This window comes from Mesoplodon bidens (assembly GCF_964165515.1).
Source record: "Mesoplodon bidens genome assembly, chromosome: 4".
NCBI classification, from domain to species: Eukaryota; Metazoa; Chordata; class Mammalia; order Artiodactyla; family Ziphiidae; genus Mesoplodon; species Mesoplodon bidens.
The window spans coordinates 137,549,757-137,567,366 of record NC_138160.1 but is presented as its reverse complement, the minus strand read 5'-3'; the positions used below and the strand labels follow the sequence as shown (position 1 = coordinate 137,567,366).

Below are 17,610 nucleotides of genomic sequence, written 5' to 3'. Positions count from 1 at the left end.
GTATTAATTCTCCTGCACAGGTGTGCTTTGAGGGTTAAACAGCTTAGTATACAGTACAGTGCTTAGAACCCTGCTTAGTATGTGGTTTGCTCAGCATATATGGAACATGACAACATCACTGAGAAAGACAGACATTTAAGACACGTCTTCAGGACAATCTGATAATTACAAGCTCACTGCTGAGGTCCTGCAGGCCACCAGGGCAGGCTGAATCTTTTTCTAGTATTACAGTCATTCACATCCTCAGGCTCGGAGCCTCCCAGGGCTGCAGACACGGAGGTTTCAAAAGTCCCCACAGGAGGCTCTGTCACACCTTGGGGTCAGCTGAAGGGGAGGCAGAAGGTGCCCTGGGAGGGGTCTGGCCTCATGTCCTTTATGACAGTGGAGCACTCCCTCTCTCTGCCGGGGCTCTGGAGTCCCAGCCCCTTAACACATCAAATGGCCGTGAGACTGGATTCTCGTTCACAGAGGAGACATGGGGTTTCTGCTCCACTGAAAATGCAAAGGTGAGGCTGGGCCTTCTCCAGACATATCTTTCACAAGCATTTCCACAGGACACAGCGAAAAGGGGTCTTTCCCTTATTGTAAAAGTAACACGTGCTTATTTCAAAAATTCAAATCATTCAAAAGGACAGGAAATAATGGAAAATATGGCCTGTGTTGTTTCTCATCCTCCAACTGCCTGGGACCAACGAACAGGCCCCCAGGCATCTGTCTCTCTGAGCTTCTCCTCATATACACAAGGACACCCACACACCACACATACACTCACCCTCACATACACCCTATATCCTCTCACCCTCACACATACACACCCACACACCCTCACACACACACGTGTTCCCACCCTTGCCGCCTCCCCTACACCCTCACAGCCCCAACACCCTAATCTTTACAAAGATTAGGATCAGACATACATAAGAGAACACACTTATACATGTGGCAGGCATTCAGCCATTTCTTCCTGACGCTAGCAGGTGCATGAAGGATGCTGCCCCTGTAACTCTTTGACTATGGTTCTGGTTCTTCCCTGACTGCCCAGAGCCTTGGTTTTCACGTTCGGGAAGTGGGAATGAGAATAACATAGCCAAACTCTCACAGGGTGCCTGAGAAGCTCAAGTGGGGTTTACACTTAACATGAAATCATTTTGCAAATTGTCAAGTGTAAAACCATCTGAGGAATTACTACTGCCTTTCTCCCCATCCCCGAAACAGGAAGTAATGAGACTTTCAAAAGGACTTCAGGAAGATGGCAAAGCCATCCTAGTGGCACAGACCGCTTGTAACAAGACTGATAGGGGTGAGGACGCCTCAGTTTTGGAGTGGGGTGGGCCCTTCACAGTCAGATTTCATACCAGCCAGCCAGTACAGGGGGCCTTCAGGTCCCCAGACACCCCACAAAACACCTCCTTGATCTGTGACGGTGACCTTCTGTCAGCAGATGAGTTGAGTAGCCCCTGCTCTTGCTGGGCTTTGGGAATTATGGGGGTCCTCTCCACCTGCAGGGAGAAAGGAGGGAGGTGACCCCAGCCGGCCCCCCGGCCCTCCCCCAAACCCAGGTGGTGATTCCCTGGAGTGTTCCCTACCCCCTCTGCCTGGCTCCAGCATGGTGGGATGGGGCAGGAGGCTGAGGCCAGGGAAAGCACCCACCCCATGCCCCGCCCCCATCCTGAGTTCCAAGGCATCCCGGCCATGCTTGAGAACACCTGGGGCTTCCTCTCCCCAACCAGTCCATCCCACAATCACCTGGGGCTTGCTTGTAATAAGATTCCTTATTCCTGGCTGTGGGGAAAGAAAACACAAGAGAGGATGTGGGTGGTGTGTCCCCACCTTCTCCCTCCCGCTCCCGCTCTGGGCCCTTCCCAAAGTCAGGACCAGTGGTCTCTCCTGACGGTGGGATCTGCAGGGTCCTCGGGGTGGTGTGCAGCTGTGGGGTGGGGACGTTTGGGCTTTTCCACAGGTGGGGGACAGGGGGCAGGACCTCAGCAGTAGTTGCTGCTCCCCAGAAGGGAACAGTTCTAGCTGCAGGGATGGGAGCACAGCATTTTTCCCCACAAGGCTGGACCAGCCAGAGGGCCTCCCACTCCTTTGTTTCTTCCCCACTTACCTTGAATGCACTTGGTCACGATCACACCACCAACAACCACCAGCAAGACCAGGATGAGGGAGATAACCATGGCAGTAGGTCCAGGATGAGAGGACTCTAAGAAAAGACAGAGAGGGCTTCCCTGGTGGCTCAGTGGTCGAGAGTCCGCCTGCCAATGCAGGGGACATGGGTTCGTGCCCCGGTCCGGGAAGATCCCACATGCTGTGGAGCAGCTGGGCCCATGAGCCATGGCCGCTGAGCCTGCGCATCCGGAGCCTGTGCTCCGCAACGGGAGAGGCCACAACAGTGAGAGGCCCACGTACTGCAAAAAAAAAAAAAAGAAAAGACAGAGAAAAGCCCCACCCTCCCTCCACCGCCACCCAGTCCATGGGACTGTCTCCAGGTGCCCTGGGCCCTTCCCAGCCCCTCCTCACCCGCTCCGGGCCAAGCCCCATCTCACCCCAGGACACAGTGAATGTGTGGTTCAGGCTGGAGTGCTGCACGTGGCAGGTGTACTGGGCCTTCTCCCCCGCCGGCACCCACACAGCCGCCCACGTCTGGTAGGTGCCGTCCCCACTGGGGCGTGTCTCCGCATTCTCGGAGTCCAGTTCCTTCTCCCCCAGCCACCAGCTCAGCAAGATGTTGTGTGGATAGAAGCCCAGGGCCCAGCACCTCAGGGTGGTGCCCCCATCCTTGGCCGAGTGCTCCGTTATCCGCACTGTGGGTGGATCTGCAGGGGGAGGGGGAGCGAGGGAGGCTGGTGAGTGCCCGTGCTCTGCCCATCCCTCCTGCTTAATCCTGGGCTCCTCCCGCATCCTCCAGGGCGGAGGACAAGGAAGTAGGGACAGGGTCTCTCTCCAGGGGAGGCACCCAATTACTGCTGCAAGCAGGGACAACCCATTGCCCACCATTCCAGAGGGGCACTGTCCCGGGAACTTCCATGAGGGGGATATGACTTCCTGCCCCCAACCTCCAAGGAGGGTCCTGGGTGGGGCTGTTGGGCCCTAGACTGACCCTCCCCCTTCTCCCTACAGAGACCCTAGGGTTTTCTTGGAGACTTGACATACTTCCCCCTGTGACTTCCTGCATACAGGAGGTGCCTACTAAGACTTTGTTAAATGAGGGCAAGAAGGATGATACTTCTCTGACCCTATAATGAGAATGGTTATGACTGTGGGCTCCGGAGCTGGACATCCTGGCTATGAAGCCCAGTCTGATTCTGGTCCACAGCCCTCTGCCAGCGCTCAGGGCCTTCCTTCATCATTCCTTCCACTCAGAGTTCGAGTTCCAAAGGACGTAATTCAGGGGTGATAGTTCATTTTCTGTATCAACTTCCCTGGGCCACGGGATGCCCAAGCATTTGGTCAAACATCTTTCTGGGTGTGTGATGGTGTTTCTGGGTGGTATTAACATTTGAATCAGTGGACTCAGTAAAGCAGATTGCCTTCTGCAATGTGTGTGAGCCCATTCACTGAGCTGAAGATCTGAACAGGACAAGGAGGCTGAGTGATACGAAGCTCCTCTAGCCTGGCTACTGAGCTGCAATACTGGTCTTTCCTGCCTTGAGACTCAAAACATGAAACACTGACTCTTCTTGCTTCTTGAACTTTCCAGCATTCGGACTGGAACTACACCATTTGTTCTCCCGGTTCTCAGGTCTTTGGTCTCAGACTGGAACTGCAACATCAGCTCTTCCTGGGTCTCCAGCTTCCTGACTGCAGATCTTGGAACTTCTCTACCTCCATAGTCATGTGACCCAACTCCTTAGAACACATCTCTTTTTTTCTCTCTCTATGCATCCTGTGGCTTCTGTTTCTGTGGAGAATCCTGACTAATCTACCAGGTGAAGGACATAGGACAACACCTGGTGCTGAATGAGAGTTCCACACTACTTATTTAACGCACACCAATATGTTTGCTTTGGGGAGGCAGCAGGTATTATTACCATCCTCATTATACTGATGAGGAAACTGAGGCACAGAGAGGGCAAGTAACTTGCCCAAGGTCACACAGCCAGCAAATCCCGGAGCTGAGATGTGTATCTAGAGGCTAGGCTCCAGTGCCTGAGCCCTGAACCACCATGCTCTGCTCTCATAATCACATCTTCTGCTCCTGATGTTATCTGTCCTGTCCTCCCTTTGAGGAATATCCTCCCCATTACCTCAACCGATTCACATCCCACTACTCAATCACCAGACATCACGGTGTGCTGGGTGCTCTGATCAGCCCCACCCCCAGCAGCCTTCCTGACCACCACAGCCGTGAGGCTTTCACCCTCGGCACCCCAAAGCACCCACCTTCCCTAGTGTCCATCCCAGCCCTTGTGTCTCCAGCCCTGCTGACTGGGTTCAGGAGAAGTTTGCGATGCACCTGGAGTCTGGGGAGCATGTTTAGCGTGAGGGGTATGAGGGGGGACAGGGGCAAAGGGCTTCAGTTTCCCTGGCAGTCCCCAGTGGTCCAGGGAGTGGTGAGGGATGCTATCCCCTGGGGCCTGGGGTCTGTTTCCCAAGGAGGAGAGCCAAAGGATGTTAAACCCCAAAAGGACTTTATGAGCACCTAGTTGAACCCACTCGTTCTGTAGATGAACAAAATGAGGCCCAGAATAAGGGGGTTTCTTCTCCAAGACCACACTGGGACGGGGAGACTCCAGAACTCCCCACTCCACCTCACTTGGAGTGAAGGCCTGGGGTCTGGACTTTCTTCCTCCTCTGCAGGAAAAAGCTGTTGGCTAGCTGGCCATCTTTCTGGGTCCTAGTGGGCTTGTCTGAGCCAGGAGGACACTGCCTGCTTCCTCACTCCCCCCAAAGGCTTCTCTGTCAAATGGGATGGCTCTCGAGGATGGGAGCATGGGGCCATTCTGCATTGCCACAGGGTGGGCCTTACCTCTCCGGCTGAACCTCTGGCCTCCCAGCTCCAGGTATCTGTGCAGGGAGGCAAGGCAGGGGCCTTCCAGGTAGGCCTTGTCGTACTCTGCGTAGCAGCGCTCTGTCTCCCACCGGTGCTTGGTCCGCATGGCTACGGGCTCAGCTGACACCCAGCTCAGGGTTTCCAGGTCCAGCGACAGGTGGTCCTGCCCATCGTAGCCAAACTGCCAGAAGCCCCTGTAGCGGCCGTCTTCCTGGATCTCACAGCCGAACATGCGCTGAGTGCTGTGCATGCCTGTGTGTGCAGGTAAGAAGGCTTTGGTTAGTGGTGGCCGGGGGTGTCAAGTCCCTGAGAGGCGCGGAGAAGCCCACCACCCAGAGGGGCCTCCACAGGGTGGAGGGACAGGGTGTCAGCATTTAAAAAACAAAAACAAAAACTGGGGCTTCCCTGTGGCGCAGTGGTTAAAAATCCATCTGCCAATGCAGGGGACATGGGTTCTACCCCTCGTCTGGGAAGATCCAGTTGCCATGGAGCAACTAAGCCCGTGCGCCACAACTATGGAGCCTGCGCTCTAGAGCCCATGAGCCACAACTACTGAAGCCCGTGCACCTAGAGCCCATGCTCTGCAAAAAGAGAAGCCACCGCAGTGAGAAGCCCGCGCACCGCAGCGAAGAGTAGCCCCCGCTCGCCGCAACTAGAGAAAGCCCACGCGCAGAACTGAAGACCCAATGCAGCCAAAATAAATAAATAAAATAAATAAGTTTATAAAAAAAAATCTCCCAAGTAATTTTGATAAGCAGCCTGGGCTGAGAAACCTGCTGGGCGTCTCATGTGGAATGAACACTCAAGTTCATAATTAGACACATCCTTACTTCATATCCCACACTACTTATGGGTGTATAATGTCCTCAGTGCTAAGACTATGTCATGCCATGCTTATCCCAGGGGCCCTGAGCTGATGCACAGCCCTTCCCAGGCTCAGTCCTTTATATCTACTCTTTCTGAGGCCTCTGGGAACCTGCCAAGGTTCCCAGAACCTGGGACACAACCTGCCAAGTCTGGTCATTTGGGTGTGTCTGGGCACAGAGCAGGAGGGTGTTGTGTGAATGAGCTGTGCTCCGTAAGCACTTTATTGAGAATTAGCAGCAGCCTTGGTGGTAGCTGTAAGCTCGCTGTGGCTGAGATGGGGAAACTGAGATGGCATCTTGAGGACCTGGGGTGGGCAGGCGTGATTTGAGGGTGGTGCGTGAGGCAGGGAGAAGCCTCTCCCAGTCTGCTGAGGTCCAGAACCCTGGGTAGCCAAGGGGAGAGGGGGAGCTATCATGGGCCCTCTGTTCCTGTGGATGCTTGCTGCACTGGCCTGCGGGCTGGCTGCTGAAGCCCCGACTGATTCTGAGGACCTGAGGCCCCTGCTTGGCTGTGGGGGAAGGAGACTAAGAAGAGCCAAGTATCAGAAGCTTGCCCCACACCCTATGATAGGCATGGCTGCCTCGAGGGTCAGTGTGCAGAGTGTGAAGCATGGGAATTCTGCCCAACGCACCGCTGCTGTGATTGTGGTAGCCCATCACCGTCCACATCTCCACCTGCTGCACCTCCGCCCATTTCTCCTGCTTCCTGGTCTCCGTCTCCCAGTACTGGGCATCCATTGACGTCATCCATGGGGCCTGGGGCTCAGCCTTGCCCACACGACTGTCAAACCGGATGAAGGGCTGGTCGTCCACGTAGCCTACAGCCAGAAACTTAGGGAGGCTTGGGCCTGGCTCTGATAGGGTCAGGTAGTAGTAGTGGAGCGAGTGTGTCCCTGTGGAAACACAGACTGGTCTCAGGCTCACATGGACTCCCTGGGTCTGCACTGGGTGGGGGTCGGGGGGAGGTGGTCAGTGTGCTGGGTAGGGTTAGCAGTGGAAACTTATCCAGAGAATTCGTTATCAGCAAGAGCAAGAACTGGGAATTTCAGTGGAAAAAATAAGGGCATGCAAAGAGTTTAAATATAGACAGAATCAGTCAAACACTGAGAACGAAGTTCATGCATTAAGGCTTATGGATTTTATTCCCAGAAAGTTTCTCAGCTCTTCACTCAGGGCCTACGTATTCATACTTTATACTCATCTCTAATAAGTATGATTATCTGGTTTCCCATTTCACAATTAAAAATATTTATTTTTAAGAGTTGGTTGTTTAGGGGACTTCCTTTGTGGCTCAGTGGTTAAAAATCCGCCTGCCAATGCAGGGGACACGGGTTTGAGCCCTGGTCCGGGAAGATCCCACATGAACTAAGCCTGTGCACCACAACTACTGAGCCTGCGCTCTAGAGCCCTCAAGCCACAGTTACTGAAGCCCATGCACCTAGAGCCTGCGCTCTGCAACAAGAGAAGCTACCGCAATGAGAAGCCCATGCACCGCAACAAAGAGTAGCCCCCGCTTGCTGCAACTAGAGAAAGCCCGGGTGCAGCAATGAAAACCCAACGCAGTCAAAAATAAATAAATAAATTTAATTAATTAATTTAAAAAAAAAAGAGTTGGTTGTTTGGAAGCTTAATTTACATGGAATTATTCATTGCCCAGACATGCCTGGGAAAGGCTGGCCATCATTCTTAGCTTGAATCACTGCTGCCAAGCTGGTGGCACCTTGACTCCATTCCCCACTCCCTCCTGCTCCCACAGCAGATGTTACAAGTCAATCTCTTTTCTCTTTGAGTCCAAATGCTGCCTCTCTACTATGTCTCCAAAAGCGCCAACTCATCAATTAAACTTGGTGCTGGAGATGAAATCTACTTAGCAGCCAGTCCTGACTCAAGCTATTAAAACAAATGCTGTATCTTAAGAAACTCAGGCCACATTTCTCAGAGATATCCCTGGCTTACTCTCTTACCTAATTTTTTAAAAACTTTTTGCTCAGAAGTTTTTATCCCTCAACACTCCTGTCTCTGTGTTATTTTTCTCCATAGCACTACACTTGCTAGAGAATATGCACTTTGTTTGTCTTGCTGATGGTCTGTCTCTCCTCTGCAGTGTCAGCTCCCTAAGGGCAGCGATTCCTGTATGGATTGTTCTGTTTCCCCAGCACCTAGATTAGCTTCTGGCACACAGTAGGTGCTCGATGGCTGAACATTCAAGTGAGAAAGGAGAGGTCAAACACATCTCCACACTCACAGCTCTTTTTTATACTGCCTTCTTGTTACTTCAGGCCACACCAAACTCCACCCAGGCCCTCTGCACCTGCTGTTTCTTCTGCCCTGGGCACTCCCCTCTCTGTTTTCTCTCAGCCAGTTTCCTCATCCCTCAGGTTGCAGTAAGGTGTCCCCTCCTCCAGGAAGTCCTCCTGATTTCAGCCTGATGTCCCTCAGAGGGGTCTCAATAGTGTCCTGTGCTCCCTATGGAACTGTGGACTCCATGAGGGTGGGCAAAACATCTGACTCTGTCATCGCTGTTTCCCCAGGGCCTAGCAGCACAGCTGGCACACAGTGAGCACTTACTTCTGGCCTTTGTTGAACTGGACAAAAAATAAGAACATGAATGGCAGTGACAATAATCACAGCTGCCATTTTTGGAATGACCACTGTGTGCACTGGTTTAACTGCTCCTCACTCACTATCTCAGTAGATCTTTACAATAAACCTAAGAGGTCAGTGTGGTTGGCCCCATTTTACAGATAAAGGAACCGAGGTCCAGGAGAAGCCACGTATAGCACTCAAAGGCATGCACTAGAAAGGAGGCAGCCCAGATTCTCTCCCGAGGGTTCGCTGCCTTTTTCTAAGCTGAGGAAAGAGGTGTTCTCTTCTCACAGCTGGAGAAACCTCCTCATGGGAGGCAAGAGGGGTCAATGTTAAGAGTGTTTGAGTGAAGGGTTAACATCGGGTCTGGGCTGGTGTGGGCCTCCTGGGAAATGCCTGGAGTCTCACGGGGCTGTTTGCTTGCACACCATTGAGTTAAGATCAGTGTGGGGTGCTCCTGTGCTGGCAGCTGTGAACAGGCACAAAGGCGTTGGGAAAAACAGAGGCTACGGTTTCTCTGTGTCAAGGTGACCCCCACCCACTCCTTGGCTCTGATCTGCAGCAGCTCTACCTGCCCTGGAAGTGAGGGAGGGCAAAGATCCTGTGTCTGGGTAGCTGCTGGCCTCCTGGGTGGTGAGGAAGCCATGCAAGCTGGGCTTCCTGTCCTGCCTCTGTCTCCACAGCTCAGGAAGCATAGTGTGGTAGGCTGAATAACGGCCCCCCAAGATATCCCTGGAACCTTTGAATGTTACCTTATATGGTAACAGGCGTTTTGCAGATGAAATTAAGGACCTTGAGATGGAGAGATTATCCTGGATTGTCTAGGCAGGCCCTAATGTGTCCTTAGAAGAGGAAGGCAGAGGGAGAGTCCATGACGTCAGAGGAGAAGGTGATGTGAAGATGGAGAAGAGAAAGATGCAGGAAGGCACCATGTGCCAAGAAATGCACCTCTAGAAGCTGGAAAAGGCAAGGAAACAGATTCTCCGTTACAGCCTCTTTAGGGAGCTGGCCCTGCCAACACCTTGATTTCAGCCCAGTGAAATGCATTTTGGACTTCTGACCTCCAGAACTGAAATAGAATAAATGCGTAGCATTTTATATATATATATATATATATATATATTTTTTTTTTTTTTTTTTTTTTTTTTTTGCGGTACACAGGCCTCTCACTGTTGTGGCCTCTCCCGTTGCAGAGCACAGGCGTTGGACAGGCAGGCTCAGCGGCCATGGCTCACGGGCCCAGCCGCTCCGTGGCATGTGGGATCTTCCCGGACCGGGGCACGAACCTGTGTCCCCTGCATCGGCAGGCAGACTCTCAACCACTGCGCCACCAGGGAAGCCCTAAATGTGTAGCTTTTAGCCACCAAGTTGTGGTCATCTGTTACAGCAGCTACAGGAAACAAATAGTATTCGACTGAAGCCCATTAGGTCCTGAGAGTTTGGTGGCCAGTGAGTCCTGGGGCCCGGGGAGGGTAGTGGAGGGGGGAGGGAGAGAGAGAGAGAGAGAGAGAGAAATGCACCATCTGGGAGCAAGGACATCCTCTGAAAGCTGTGCCAAAGACTGAGGGACACAGAAGTAGAGGCCCAGGAACCCCGGTGCTCCCATCACCTAAGCAAAGAGGCCGTGAAGGGGCTGATGTGCTCTTCCCCAGGTGTGGAAAATGCAGGAAAGAGCAAGTGATCCTGAGGTCAGGCCTGGTGGGAAAGGGAGCAACACACACCTGGTCGTTCTGTTAGGGCAGGTGCATGACCTTGCTTACTATGTAATGTTACTATTTATTAATGTTAGCTGCTTTAGTGGCCAGTTATTTTTGGTTAAAATGAAGGGAAGTCGATCAATATATATATATTTTAAAATTTACAAAACACTTTTAAAGCACTTAGGGTCTGGCCCTGTCCTGAGCACTTTATAAGATGTTGGCCAGGTCACCCTCATAACTTTATCAGGAGGGTACTATTGTACCTATCTATGACATATAAGGAAACTGAGCCACAGGAAGGCAAAGCCACCTGCAAAGCTCACACCAGCAGTGAAAGGCAGGAACAGATTGCACACCCAGATTCTCAAGGTGATCCTTGGCTTGCACCCGCCCTTTAGTGAACACACTTCTGGGTGACACTGAGTGGCTGGGGACACATGAGAAGGCCCCTCCCCATGGCATCTCTCCACTCTCTGCCCTCCCAAGACACCATCCTGGCTGCAATTTAAGATGGCTCAGCTCTGCTCATCCTGGCAGCCTAGATCATATGGCCCAGCAGGGCCCACCCTGCCGCCCCACTCAGTAACTACTGTCTGAGCACCTACTGTTTGGCTATTTCCGAGGCCTTGGGGATGCTGGGATAACCCAAAAAGCCCCAAGTGCCTGCTCTCAGGAAGCTTACATGAATGTAGGATAAGCAAGATAAATGAGTAAAATGTATGGTAGGCTGGATAGTGATAAGTGCTGAGGGAAAAAAATAAAGCAGAGATATACAAAATGTTAGGGGAGGAGTTGAAAATTTTAGATAGAATGGGCAGGGAAGGCCTTCCCAGAAAGGAAACTATTAAAGAACTCAAGGAAGGAACCAGCATGTAAAGATCTGGGAGACAGAATTCCAGGTCTGCAGAGGGGAAAGTCAGTGCAAAGGTCCTGAGGCAGAAGCATGCTTGGGGTGTTCTGAGGCTGCTGCAAGAATGCAGGTGGGGGCCTTCCCTGGTGGCGCAGTGGTTGAGAGTCCACCTGCCGATGCAGGGGACACAGGTTCGTGCCCCGGTCCAGGAAGATCCCCCATGCCACGGAGCGGCTGGGCCCGTGAGCCATGGTCGCTGAGCATGCACGTCCGGAGCCTGTGCTCTGCAGCGGGAGAGGCCACAACAGTCAGAGGCCTGCGTACCACAAAAAAAAAAAAAAAAAAAAAAACAAAACAGGAATGCAGGGGAAAAATGAAATGGTGGTGTGATTCAGTGTAGTAGGTGTAGGGGTGAAAGAAGGGGCTGAATTCTGAATTCTTCCCAGGCTTGTCCAGATGGTGTCTGGAATGGCCTGGATATAGCCCTCTGGCCTAGCCCTCCCTGCCATGAGGGCTCTGGTTCCTGGCATCTGCTCTGCCCTGGACTGCTTCACCATGGCCTACATCCTGGCATCTGGTACCCATCCTGAGAGTCAAGGACCTGCTTTTAGGGCAAGTTCATGATTGTGACCCCCTCAGCTGACTTCCAGGTACCGCCTCCCATGTATCTAGAGAGGGGCCTGCCATCCCTTCCTCTCTGAAAATCCCACTGCTCTCTACTCTGCCTGCCAGATGGTCTTGAGAGCCCAGCCGGCTCTCTGCAGGGGCTCACACCCTGCCCATTCCCATCTTTTCCCCAGGAGGACAGTCTAAGCTGGGACTAGACTCCCACTTGCTAACTGGGCCCAGGAGGGATCATCATGCCTTGGGCTGCAGCCCAGAGTGTGGCAAAAGAAGCCGAAGGAGGCCATCTCCTGGCTTTGGAGGTGATACCACCTGCCAGGCTGGGGGGTCAGTGCCAGGTACTGTGGGACCATGGCAGGAGGAAGTGGGGGACACACAGCAGGCGTCCAGGGGGATCTGCTCCTGCTGTGACATGGCCTAAGGAAGTGGCTACATGCCCATCGTTGCTTCAGGGCCTGTTTGTATCATCAGCTTCCCACCCCTGACCCCCTCCACTGCCACTTCCTGGTCACTGAACCATGTGGCCAGCCCCCAACAAGGAGCAGTCCTGCACCCGCTTTGGCCCAGCCTTTTACCTCCTCTGACTGTGGTGGAGGAGGGAGGAGGCCAGCCCCTTTCCCACTCTGCCCAGGAGACTTGTTTGCATCTGCCTCACTTCCCCCACAATCCATGTAGCACTGCCAGTTCCTAGCTGCGTGGCCTTGAGGAAGTTATTTCACAGCTCCAAGCCTTGGTGTCCTCATCTGTAAGTGGGTGCAATTAACTGACCTGCTCCAGAGTGCTAGAGCATTCAGTGAGATAATGAAAATAAGGAAGAAGTACAGGCATGGAGACCTCATCTTCTTAGTCTTAGTCCTTTCCTATTCTGAAGGGAGAGGTGGCCGTGGGAAGGAGACAGCTGGAGTCGGGGGTGGGGAAAGATGACTGAGTGAGGGGTAGCTCGCTGGAGGTCAGGTCTCATCCCCTGGGACACCCTCCAAAGGCTCTGGCCTCTGTGTCCTCTACCCTGGCAGAGTTCCCCCACCCCAAGACAGTCCACCAGATTCCCAGACTGCGTACACGGCCTCCTGCAGACTGGGGGCTCCTGGCCTCCACCATCCTACCCCTTGTGCAGCAGGTAGGCACGATCTTTTTTTTTTTTTTTTTGCGGTGCGCGGGCCTCTCACTGCTGTGGCCTCTCCCGCCGCGGAGCACAGGCTCCAGACGCGCAGGCTCAGCGGCCATGGCTCACGGGCCCAGCCGCTCCGCGGCATGTGGGATCTTCCCGGACTGGGGCACGAACCCGTGTCCCCTGCATCGGCAGGCGGACTCTCAACCACTGTGCCACCAGGTAAGCCCAGGTAGGCACGATCTTACTTGTAGGCCATGGCTTCTTTTCCAACTTCAGGTGTGCCAGTTCTGCCATCACCGCCTTTGCCCTGGCCGCCGGGCTATCGGCCACCAAGGGCAGCCCCCAGGGACTCTCTGCAAGGGAGAAATGGAAAAGGGAAGTATGAATCTCAAGGTATAAACATCCTAGGCATCCTTCTGTTTGCTGGGAGAGATAGTATGGAATGACAATGAGAGGCACGTTGAAAGGGAAGAGGGACGTGGGGCCTTTGCCACAGGAGTGGCTGGAAACTCCCCCCAGCATCCAGGCACAAAGCCAGCAGGGCTGATTTCTGGGCCTTGGTGCCAGGCATGGTTCCTGAGCTTTACAAGTATTGATTCGTGGTGTTTTCCCTGCATTCCTGTGAGGCAGGTCTTGATTGTTCCCACTTAGAGAGGAGGGAAACCAGGACTGGGCCTTGCTAGAGGTTCTCCATCCAGCTGCCCAACACTGCTTTGACAACCCTGCCATTGATATGGATTTAGTGGATTTGGGGGTAAGGGAGGGCTGGACACTGGCGGGCGTTGAAAACTCCCAGGTGATTCTCATGTGCTGCCCAGGTACTCCTGGCTCTACCTGGCTCTGCCCTGCCCACCTGCTCAGCTGTGCCAGCCCTGACCTCTCCCCTTGCAATATTACTCATTTGACAAACATCTATTGAGCACCTACTACAAGCCAGGCACTGAGCCAGGTGGGGGTGTGTGTGGGGACAGAGAGACAGACATAGCCCCCAGGGAGCTCAGGTCTGGCAGGGAAGGGGACAACTGAGCAATTAAACAAGCAGATCCAGTAAGGCCAGTGGGGGCTGACAAGTGTCAGGGAGCAGAAGTACCAGGTGCCGGGGGCATCCTGGGGCAGGAGGGGTCTTGTAGGCTGAAACCTGGAGGAGACCTCACCAGTGTGAGTTACCAGGCAGTAGGGTGGGTGAGGAGCGAAGAAAATTTTGGGCTCGTGTGAGTCTAGTGTAGTTTCAGAACTTGCTGCATCAGCCTCACCTGGGGAAATGCAAATTCTTGGGCCCGAACCCTACTGAGTCAGAAGCTCTGGGGGTGGGTCCTAGCTTTCTGTAGTTCAGCAAGCCCTCTGGGTGATTCTAAGGTTTGAGAACTGCTCTAGGCAAAAGCACTAGCACGTGGGAATGCCTGGAATGAAAAAGAGTGTGGTGTGTTCAGGAAAACCAAGGTCAAGGGATGACTACAAATGCAAGAGATGAGTCTGGGGAGGAAAAAAAGGGCTAGATTGCCTTTTCGTGCCTCAGCTTCTCCTTGAGGCCAAATTGGGTCAGGTCCTACGGGCTGGAGTTCAAGGGCAAGGTCTGGGCCAGAGAAAGGGTGTGGCTGTGGACAGCATGGAGGGGACCCTGAATCCCTGGCTTAGATGAACCTGAGATGGAGTGCAGGAAGGGGGAGGCAGGGTAACGAGGGCACGCAGAGTCACATGAGGAGGAGGGTGGAAAGAGGAAGAGGGAGACCAGAAGTAGTCTCAGTGGTCATGGCCCTTGAAGTTCTATAGGACTGGCCTCTTCAGTCCCTCCCCTAGCCTGCCCTTGATGCTGCTCCTGTCTCGGTGCCAGCTCATTGCCCAGGCCAGATACCCAAGAGTACGGCCCTTACCCTGCTCTCACCCCCACTCCCCGGGCCCTAATTCCAGCTTTGCTGTAGTAACCAGCTTTGTAATCATTTATCTCTACTTAATCTGTCTCTCACAGTTTTGATCCCAAGGGCCACGGATTAGTTCTGCCATCTCCTCTCACCCGGCCAGGACTCCCTGCCTCAGCTTTTACCTGAGGCAGCATGGGCTCCAGAGCCAGCCTGGAATCCAAATCCTAACAAGCCGTGAGACTGTGAGACCCTGGGTAGCCAGTTAACCTCTCTGAGCCTCAGTTTCCCTATCTTTACCATGGGGATAATAATTGAATCCTTGTCATAGGGTGCTGCTATGAGGCTTAGAACTCCCTGCTGCATGACTCATGATCATATCTGCCCCTTGAAATCCACTTCCTCATTCCCCACCTCCTGCAGGGAAAGCCCTGGCATCCAGGAGTGTTTGAGGGGGCTTGCTGGAGATGCCTAGCTACCTCCCTGCCATGTGCCATCTCTTTCCTACAGTTTGGCACACACCAGGGTCACCTTCCATTCCTTCCCTCCTCCTTGGCTTGGGGAACTGTCCCCCTGGGCCAGCCTTGACCATTCCCCTCACAAGGCTACAGGGTCTATGCACACACACCCATGACCATCCCTGCCATGCAGAACTGGAATCGCCTATGCGCCCCTGTATCAGCCCTGGGGGGAGCTGTAAGAAGGATCCTCAGGGGCTGTGTGAACCTGAGAACCAGGACTGGTTACAGTCTTGGCCCAGAGACACGGTGTAACCAGTCCTGGTTTTCAGGTTCACAGCCCCACTCCCCTGGGGTCCCTGTTCCAGGGACACTGGCCAAACTCGTCCCCATCCCTGGCTCCATTCTCTCCACTGATCTCCTGCCCAGACATCCAGGGTGATTCCCCTTCAAGTGTTTCCCATGGGGAGCTGAGGGCTGAATCCTCCTGGAGGTGCATCCTATTGCGTTCAGGAGCCTCAACTTGGAGGGAAAAAATAACCTCTTTATTTTCACTAACCTCTAGCTGAAGTTTGGCCTTTCTCTCATGCTGAATGGAGGCAACAAAGCTCAGCAGGATTTGCAGAACCTGTGCTTTGGTCCTGATAGAAGCCACAGATGTTTTCGAATCACATGACAGTTGTTGCAGACACCTGGAAATATGCGTTACCCTCACTGCTTCCAAATTCTGGGAATTGTTGCTATTTAATGCATTCTTTAATGTGCTAACTTAGAAACACATATATTACATATCACAAACTTATACTTCTAGTTAAATTTTTTAGTAGCTTTATAAAAACATAATTGGGTTCCTTTGGAATCCTATGTATTTCATTTTATGTGTTAAAAACATTCTGAGACAGGGTCCAAGCACAAAAAAGCTAAGAACTCCGACTCTGGATCCCAGTGCTGCCACCTAGCGCCCGCTCTGGGCCCTATTTTAAATCTGTAAACTGTAAATTTTGTATGTTCTAAGAGCCGAAATGGCTTCTTGGACGTGAAGCCCTTAGAACAGAGCCTGGAATAAAGGACATCAGCTATTATTACTGCCATGATGGTGGACACTCCCCCCGCCTGTGCTAATAAACTTTCAGGCCTCTGTGCGGTCAGGGTGGGCGGTGCTCGGTAGGAGCGGTGGGGAATCCAAGGGAAGGTCCGGCCCTGCAGTTCTGCGTGCAGAACGGAAATGGCTAAAGGATGGAAATTCCCCGCTAGGTCAGAAAAATCTTTGTTGCTCCGCATCACCCGCCACCTCAACAAGGGGCTGCCCGGGCAACCCGAGAGAACCTCGCCAAGGAGCCAGGGAGACCTATAGCGATGGGCAGGTGCCTCGCCGAGCTAGCAGGCAGAGGCTGTGCAGGCGGCGCTCAGGTTCCTGCCTCCACGGAGCTTCCCCAGGGCCTTCCTGGAGGACCCAGCCCCGGGAGCCGAGCGCGAACGGCGTCCTCCAGAGAGGCCAAGGGACCCCCAGGAAGCTGTGGCGTCGGCTGGGTCCCGGGCGGGGGAGGGGGATTACGGCCAGCCCCCGCGCCCCGCCAGCCCCCCGGGGTCCCCACCCTCCTGACTGCTCAGTCCGATCAGGGTTCTGAAATGGAAGGCGGCAAAACAGGGGCCCTGCCTAGCCCGGGGCTTAGAGACCCCTGCGATCTTGGATCAGCTCTCCAATTCACCATCCGGCCCCCTCCCCCAAACCCGGAATAGCTTCCGCGTTCTTGGCTGATCTCTCCCTAGCGCCGCCACAGGCGCGAGGCTGGGGGACGATTGGGGGTCCGCCCCTGCTCCCACACCTCTCCGCCCGGTTACCTGCTGCGCCCTCCCGCACAAGTTCCAACAGCAGCAGCAGCAGCAGCGGTGGTGGCGGCGGCGACCGCCGGTCCCGCGCACTCCCGGGACTCTGCGGCCACCTGATCGGCAGCCTCACGCGCTGCCACAGGGTGCCGGTCCCGGTGGAGTCCGTCTTCATCTGTGGGGCAGGGGCCTCGTGCCAACGCCGGCCGCCGTCCGACCGTAGGACGCGTCCCTCGCGGGGGTCCGGGCGGGAGAGCGCTCAGTGCCCCCAGGGCCGCGGCAGCTGCGACCCCGCCCTGGCTCAGGTTCAGGCTCCGGCCGGGCTCTGGCTGCGGCTCCACCGCACGCCCCCTGGGGCCCGCCCGCAGGTCCTCGATGGCGCCCTCTGGTGGGTTCGGGAAAAGAAAACATGAAAAAAACCCAATCGTTTGTGATAATTATGAAATACAGCACATATGCTTCTTCACTGCCTTACGAAACGAGACCACGAGACCAGGCAGTGAAGCTCAAGTTACAGCCATTTGGAAAGTCGGGCGGTGTCTGAGACAACTGCCATGTGATTCGAAAATACCTGTGGTTTCTGTTGGGACCGAGGCAACGGTCCTGCTAACACCACTGAGCTTTGCTACCTCTACTCATCACGGGATGAATGGCTAAATTTCAGCTAGAAGTTAGTGAAAATAGAGGTTATTTTCCCCATCTGGGTTCACAGACCCCCTGAATTCTGACCAGGGATTCC

The 17,610-nt window shown here is 53.9% G+C and overlaps 1 protein-coding gene across 1 annotated transcript; it reads right to left on the bottom strand.

Moving 5' to 3' along the window:
- Positions 1 to 214: 214 nt before the first annotated feature.
- On the bottom strand, positions 215 to 17,248 carry LOC308615494 (H-2 class I histocompatibility antigen, Q10 alpha chain-like). The gene is made up of 8 exons (XM_081230952.1): positions 16,887 to 17,248; positions 12,976 to 13,083; positions 6,492 to 6,752; positions 4,970 to 5,245; positions 2,547 to 2,816; positions 2,108 to 2,203; positions 1,747 to 1,782; positions 215 to 1,499 (listed from the first exon to the last, which is right to left on the bottom strand). The coding sequence occupies exons 1-8, from the start codon at positions 17,044 to 17,046 to the stop codon at positions 1,435 to 1,437; spliced, it is 1,272 nt and encodes a 423-aa protein (XP_081087078.1). The 5' UTR covers positions 17,047 to 17,248; the 3' UTR covers positions 215 to 1,434.
- Positions 17,249 to 17,610: the final 362 nt, after the last annotated feature.